Consider the following 7,830-nt stretch of genomic DNA (forward strand, 5'->3'; position numbering starts at 1 on the left):
CAAAAAGGGTGAATAAAAAAAAATTTCTCCTCGAAGACTGTGGATTATTCTGTAAAATAGTGCCGCGAAAGGAGTTGGGTTTACATTTAATTTGATTTAATGTAGTTAACTTTTCACTTGTGGGACTAGATTGAGGAGCCTTGGAGTCAGGTGCATAGCAGGCTTTCTTCCCTGTCTCTTCCACCTCTCAGTGCAAGACCTGAGAAGAAACTGCAGTAACTATCAGCCAGTTGAAACAGTTGAACTTTGAGTTCGGACAGGCTTGCCATCCCCTAGTTACAGTAACTGAACCTGAGGAAGTGAGATTTGCTGCCTCTTAAATCCCATAACTATATCACATCTTCCTTTTGTGGCCTCAGTTCCTTGTGTAAGTAATGTGTAGGTGGGAGCGTGCCTGCAGGTTGTCCTGCCTGCCTCTGCCTGACCCTGTCCTGTCTCTGTTCTGTTTGTATATTGACCTTTGCCATGGCAATGTTTGTGACATCACCTGTTCAATGTTGCACCTCCTTCAGTGCAGGGTTTGGTAGGAGAGAAAGGGAGCTGAAGAGAACCAAGCTCTTGTTGTAATACACACACCTTCTGTTATGGCTAAGTGTGCCTAGAAATATAGAAAAGCAACTGTCAGATAATTGCATTTTTATGTAGCAGATATATTTGGAAGCCTTCTCTATGGAGTTTAAACTCATAGTTTAAATTGAGGGTCAGGGAGTTGCTTATTCTTCTGTGAAATTTACCCTACTTTTAAACCTGCAAAATGAGAAGAATCTTTGCAGGTCTTGAGCTGTGAGTAGTTTACAGACAATTCAAGTGTAGATCCCAGCTAGGGGTCAGTATCTCAGAAGGTTCTGGAGGCCTGTAGCAGCAGCATGTGGCTGCTGGTCAACTTGAGCCTTGTCTGGTGGGAGATGTGAGGCACGAGGGACTTGCTGTGGGCAATGCTGGTGGGCTGCTCCGGAGCCCTGTCCTCCCTGCCCTGCTGTCAAGACTACATGGGAGCCTGGGACTCTCTGCTTGTTCCTCCTCTGAGAACCATTTCCATAACTGCCCCTCTCGTGCAGCTTTCGTACTTGTTTTTGAGCTCCTAGCTATATGAATGAATATTTCAGTATGGGGGAACAGGAAGAAAGGACTTCAGTTAATCTGATAATTTGAGAGAAATCTATTTATTTTCTGTTAGTTGTCTGCTCCAAATATAAAATAGTCTGGAATTGCTCTTTTCTTCCTAGGTGCCTGGTACACCTGCCTGCACTGCATTATTTAAATGTGTGTGTACTTACTTTTAGACAGATGACCATGGAAATGGTTGAATCGCAACAGGATGACAATGCACTGGATTCTGTGCCAGAAAGAGATGCTGGTCACCTTCAGAATCAGCCAGGCCAAAGTCAGATTTCCGCAGGGTCTGAGGTAAGTTGAAATGTGGAAAGATAAGAAAAAACAATCAAGTGATATTCAGAACTGTTACGATTTTTAAATTATCAATTTGCATGGCGTTCTTATGTTCTATAAGTCTTGTTATTAAATAGGAAAAATATAGCAAAAATACACTGAAAACTGTGCCTGCGGTATTTAACAAAGGGCTAGTATAACATCAGTTGAAAGGTAACACTTTTAGGAGACCAGGCTTTTCAGAGTGATTAGTAGGCATTGTTTGTTGGGTTTTTTTTACACTTTTCCAAGATGATTATGTTTGTTATAGAGATGTGAATAGGATCTTAACGAGTTGACGTGGCTGCAAAATCAAACATAGCTAAAACTTGTGTCTTGAAGATGTGTTATGTAACAAAAATGAAAAATGAATAAAAGCGATCACGGTTCTTTCCTAGTTCCAGTTTTTGTGCAGAATGTGTTTCATCTTCTTGCAAGTACATTTTTAACGTGTGCTTGGTTTCACCCCTGTACATCCAATGACAGTGTCTGCAGATCTAAAAATACACTTTACATGCTCTGTATAGTAGTTGTACTTGGATTCTTCTTTGGTAGTTAGTGGATGAAAGATAACATAGTAATAATTCTCAAACATTAAAAATACGCACTGAAGCGTTCAGTGCTTGAGAGAAATAGTGTTCTTGCCAGTATTAAGATTTTATAGCTTCAGGAAGCTGTATAGATGCCATAGAAGGATCTTCAAAAACCCTTTGTGAAATGTGATAAATAATATCATAGTTTTGCTTAAGTCATAAATAGACAGGCAGTTGGAAAGAATGTAAGTTTCCAGGTACCCAAATATGGGGATGGAGACAGGGCATTATGTATTCAGGTATAGGGTTAAGATAAGTATGGGGACAGAGACACCACTTGCCTTAGCCATGATTAGCCTTTTCCTGGATGACACATTCCCGTCCTTATCTGGAGGAGAGGATTAACTGCCCACTTGGGTTTGCAATGTAGCTGAAACAATAGAGCACAAGCACCGGAATAAGAAGTTTAACTGAGAGGAAGACTTTGAGCCTTCACACCACGACCCCCAAAGAAGACCCCTAGACAACAGTGCGCAGATGCAAGTGGAAGGGAATAGATGTAAATAACTTCGGGGAAGTCATTTAAATATGTATAAGATTTCTGGGAAATGACATGAATATGAATGACTGTCCTAAATACATTTGTGGATGTTAGACTAACCAGTGTGCATGCAGGAGGATCATGGAGGTGATCTCCCATGCACCCAGCGCTGAAATAAACCTTTGCTTCACAGACTTTGTCCTCTCTTAAAAACTACATAGGTGAATGTTTCTCACATGAAATAAAGGAACTGATTTTTAAAGAACATCTTACAGAATTTCATCATTGGAAGTTACTTGGCAAGATTTGATGCCATGTATTTGGTATGTTAGATACTTGATTTACATATAGGTATATTTTCAAGACTGAAAGCAACTGCTTTTTGTCAGATCTTCAGACACAAAGTAGACTGCAAAATATTCATGAATGCTTATTTGTTGGTTTTGTTACCTATGGTATTTGTTGTGGTTTTGATACATACAGCATTGGGAATACTGTTTGGTTTTGTTTGGTTGTGGTTTTTTTTTTCCTTTAAGAATGGAGCATGAATCCAAGAATTTTATTTGGTTTGCTCTGTTGATGTCATCCCCTCATTTCTTCTTTCTTTGATAGTTCAGTTCAAATTTTGTGTTTTAACTTCATAGGATGATTTACGTGTAAAATCTGTTGTCTTGTGCAATAGTCTCTGAAGAAAGTAGCTGTGAATTCTGTCACTTGGGATTTTTATTGTTGATCTAGAAGCAAAGCTGTCACTAATGCTGTAGGAAGGCCTCTGCTGGGTCCCCCGGGGAAAACACTTTTTATGTTTATCTGCATTTTAATGCTTGAGGACTGTGTGTGACGATTCAGGCAGACTGGGCATGGGCTTCAGGTCTTTCAGTTAAAACTAATAACTCTGAAGTACTGATGGATCTCTGTCAATTAGCACTAAAATGAAACACATGCACTTCAGTTTGAAGGCTGAGGATAACAGTCTGGAGTTGACATCTGGGAGTCCCTCTTTTTGTACAGATGGCCTAGAGAGCCAGCCTGGACGTGTAAGAACTGCTCGGCACTCATAGCTGGAGTCAATGTCCCCCTCCTAGGCCATCCAGAAAAGTGAGGTTGATGCAATTGTGTCACTCTGTGGAAAACAGTGAAGCTGAGGGGCCTCCAGTGGAGAGGCCTGTTGCCTCGGTCGCCTGGCATTGCCGCCGACCTGGCTGGCTGCTCCCTGGGACCTGCAGGCCGCGCCGCTGCCCTCCCTGCCTGGGGCAGCTGGGAGTCCATGCCCACCCCTTGAGGCTGAACTGCCACAGCATTTCTTTTAGTAAAACAGGCCCTGACGAAAAGCTTATTGCTGAAAGGCCTTGATGTGACATTTCTTCGGCTTAAGATGAGGAGGACTTTCTTAGCTTATGTTCCTACCTGGCAGGCTCAGAGGGTGAGATGCTTTGTCATGGTGAGGGTTAGAGGTGGATGTTGAGATGTTAACCCCTGCTTGAGGCAGGGGCCTCATGTGGGACATCTTCCATCTGCTTTTGCTGGTATGGGATGGGAAACTCGGGGTGTTTCTGAGGAATTTGTGGCTGTGCTGCTGGTCCAGGGTCTGTGTGTGTTTTGACTGTTACAGAAGGGCACAGATAACTCCTTCTCCCTCTTTGGCCTCCAGAGCAGTGCAGTTAAGAGAAGACAACCACTTAAAGTGACTGAAATGTACCTTGTGCCAAGTTCCAATCATCTCTCCTACTAATTTTCTGGCAAATGTGCAGAAAAGATAGTGTGTTGGTTTGGTGATTTTTATTTATTTTTTTTTCCCCCGGCTTGTGTAATAGATATTGCTATATATTCCTGTAATTTTGGCAATGAAAGTAAAATTACTTTTTCTGCAAAAGCAAAAATCAGTAAATTAGAAACTAGCAAAAATGAGAGACATCTTTTATCCATTGAGGCAAATTGTCAATTTCTATCTTTAAAGGGTTCTTTTTTAAATAAAATTACTGTAGAATAAGATCACTTTTATAGTTTAATTTCTTGCATCCCTCACTTTCAACTCATTAATGAATTGGCACGGTATTGTTTTGGTGATCCAGCCACCAAAAGAATTAGGTAAGAAAATACTAATTTGTAAATATTTTAGTGGTTGTCTTTAGAGCCTGTTGGAAGTATACAGAGGGCTGGAGCACCTTTCCTATGAAGACAGGCTGAGACAGTTGGGGTTGTTCAACCTGGACAAGAGAAGGCTCTGGGGAGACCTTAGAGCAGCCTTCCAGTACCTAAAGGAGGGCCTACAAGAAAGCTGGTGAGGGACTTTTTACAAGAGTGTGTAGTTATAGGACAAGGGGCAATGGCTTTAAATGGAAGAGGGTAGATTTAGATCAGATATTAGTAAGAAATTCTCCTCCATGAGGGTACTGAGGCACTGGAACAGGTTGCCCAGAGAAGTTGTGGATGCCCCATCCCTGGAAGTGTTCAAGGCCAAGTTGGATGGGGCTTTGAGCAACCTGGTCTAGTGGAAGGTGTCCCTGCCCATGGCAAGGGGGTTGGAACTGGGTGATCTTTAAGGTCCCTTCCGACCCAATCATTCTGTGATTCTGTGAACACCTGTACAGAAGCTTGATGCATTTCCTTCAGGGAAGAACAAAGGTGCAAGGTGGAAAATTTCTCAACCTGTTTTGAGATGGGCTGTATGGGTTCTGTCTCGCATGCACAGATCTTATATTATTACATATAGGACTGTTCTTAAAAGGAAGTTAATTTGGACTGGAATATTCTGGTGATGTTGATGATAGTCAGACTTGTATCTTGGAACAATTACACCTGCACTGGTATTCAAAGAGAAATTAGATGTTCCTTTTGCAGGATTTCTAGAGGCCGTATTGCATTCTGTGTTGCCCTGTGCTCAGCTACGCTAAATATAACTATTAAAATGTAAGAGCAATGTACTTAGACTTTTTTCAGATTTGACAAAAATACTTTCAGTTGTGTTTGGTTTTTTTCTTTAATCCTACATCCTTCATGGTTTCTTCTTTGAATTGCTTTTTGTAAACTTTGTCATGTTCTGTCTATCAGAGCTGCCTGCTGTCTTGGTCTGAGATGCAATCTGTTGACCTCTTGGTGCTTGCCCTGAACTGGACACGGGTTAGGATTTACAATGTGAGACCTTCTGTCAGAGAGAGCAGAGGGAGTTTTCTGGAGCCTGGAGTGCATAGCCATTGCAAGCTGGGACTGCTCAGGTTTAGCACTTATGGGGTATTCTCCTTGTGGGCTGTCAGCATCAAACTTCGTGTTAAATCTTGCTCCCAACAGATTGAGCCCTGTGGAAATTTGCAGGCTCTAAAACCAGCCTGCCAAATGCAAGTCCAATTTAGCAAAGTTGATGAGTTGATGAGGATTAGAAACCCACAGCCTTGTCACCATTTTGTGCTCCCTCAAGGGTATGCTGTCACCAAATGGCTAAAATCAGCCTAACCTTGCCTTCCTTAAAACTACGTGCTTCTTTTTTGGCATTAGCTCTGGATTTGACCAAAACTTCCCTGTCTTCAGCTTTTCCTCGTAGAAACTACTTGGTGCCTAAGTGTGGTGAGTCCTTTGCTCTTTTATTAGGTGAATCCAGGATGGGTTTGCCTTGTCTTTGCCTTTTCCAGAAGTACTTTTCACTTTACTTCTGGAGTCTTTGTAGTGTTTAGATTCTACAGCAGGGACAGAAATCAGATGGAGCTGTGTACTACATACTTCATATCAGCAATGTTTAAGGTATGAGGGGTTGAGTGTGAATGTAACCTCTGTAGAGAAAAGTTACCTGACCTTGGCTGACCAGAGTGTGTACATTTACAGTATAACTGTTCAGATGGACAACGCATCTTGAAGTCAGGTAACTGATGAGTAACCTCTTTCTCTGAAAAAATGCATGCCTCAGTATGAAGTAGTTCAGCATCTTTTTTACTGGCTACTTTTCTCTCTCCTCTTAGAGAAGAGAGCACTTACATTTCCAAACATATGAAGTATGGGACCATACTGTTATGACAGGATGCATGGTTGATACTTGTTGAAGCTATTAGATTTGACTGTTGCATACCTAAAAGACTAGAACCCAAAAGGACATTACAACATCTGAAGTCTCTTTGCCATTGCCAGGGACATAACCCTTATACTGTTTAACCGGGTGCTTAATGTTTTAAGCTTCCCCTCACCCTCTGTGTTCCTGAGTTGCTTCTGAGGATTGTTTTCCGTCATTGTGCCAGACAGTCCTTGAAGTAATGATGTCAAAGCTAGCATTGCTCATCACTGATGTCAGAAAATAATTTTTTTGCCAAGTCTGTTGCAGTAAGCATTTATGCATGATAGTGTCAAAAGGTACTAGTATTTTGATATACATGGGAATATTCCGTTTGAAAACAATGCAAAGGGAAATGTGGATTGAATTTGTTTTAATAATTTCTAATATTTATGAAAGCAATGCAGATTATGAAGCTGGAAAGATTTCTTCAGTCTTAGTTACAGAAAATAAACCTAATACAGAAGAATCACAGACATTTTAAAGTAAAGTTCATAGGTTACACATTGTATAACCTTTGGATATTTGTGGAAACTCAGGAAACAGTGATCAAATCAAATTGAGCTGTTTAAAATAGATACAAATGAACAAACAAATCAATTTTGGTTTGATCCAGTTTTAAAATACTACCATCTCCTCTTCCCTCAACCCTACCCCCTGTTTAATATCTTATCTGAATTAATGAGAAAAAAACAATTCTCCTGTGATATTGTAAACTTTGGTCTAAAAGAGTATTAGCTGAGTGTGCTTTCCTTTTTTTCTTGTGTGGTTATACTGAATAAGGAGCTTTTAAATGAATGTAGTGTTTCTTAATCTTGAGTACTGGATTACTTCCTGATCGTATGTGCCTGACCCATTGTGTACTAAAAAGAAACTCATAAATTGTTCACCTTGTACTGTTTTGCCTGTATTGTACTCAGAAAGTTCTTTCTTACACACAGAGTATTGTATCAGATTGCAGCTCTCACAAAGACGGCAGTAAATTGAAAAGTTTGGTGAAATTGCCTTTGTAATGATTTGAAAAGTTAGCATGCTTTGCAAACATTTAGTCTGCTCTGTGCTCTTTCCTTGAAGCTTGGGTTTAGGATGATGTCAGCTTTGACACAAAACATATACAGTTCAGATATTTGAGACTTTCTTGATCTCAATCTCAAATATCTATTTCTGATAAATTTATGATAATATTTGTTTTATAGATTGGGAAGAAGGTTTGTATGTTCTATTTACATGTTGCCATTTAATGCCATTTAAGGAATGATTGTTTCCATTTCAGGGTTAGAAATGGCCTCAAT

General features: G+C 40.4%; 1 protein-coding gene across 7 annotated transcripts in view; it reads left to right on the forward strand.

Annotated features, from left to right (window-relative positions):
* The first annotated feature begins 584 nt into the window (after window positions 1-584).
* The window catches only part of CREM (cAMP responsive element modulator), a 30,732-nt gene continuing 23,486 nt past the window's right edge, over window positions 585-7,830 (forward strand). For 5 of the 7 annotated variants that reach the window (XM_009708385.1, XM_009708387.1, XM_009708388.1 and 2 more), the window contains exon 1: window positions 1,288-1,407. In XM_009708385.1, the coding sequence (XP_009706687.1) occupies window positions 1,288-1,407 (120 nt within the window). Of the gene's footprint in view, window positions 632-1,283; window positions 1,408-7,830 lie in introns of those variants that run through there. The other 2 variants (XM_009708384.1, XM_009708386.1) reach the window with 2 other exon arrangements.

The sequence above is a fragment of the Cariama cristata genome, unplaced genomic scaffold (assembly GCF_000690535.1).
Source record: "Cariama cristata isolate BGI_N322 unplaced genomic scaffold, ASM69053v1 scaffold16379, whole genome shotgun sequence".
NCBI lineage: Eukaryota > Metazoa > Chordata > Aves > Cariamiformes > Cariamidae > Cariama > Cariama cristata.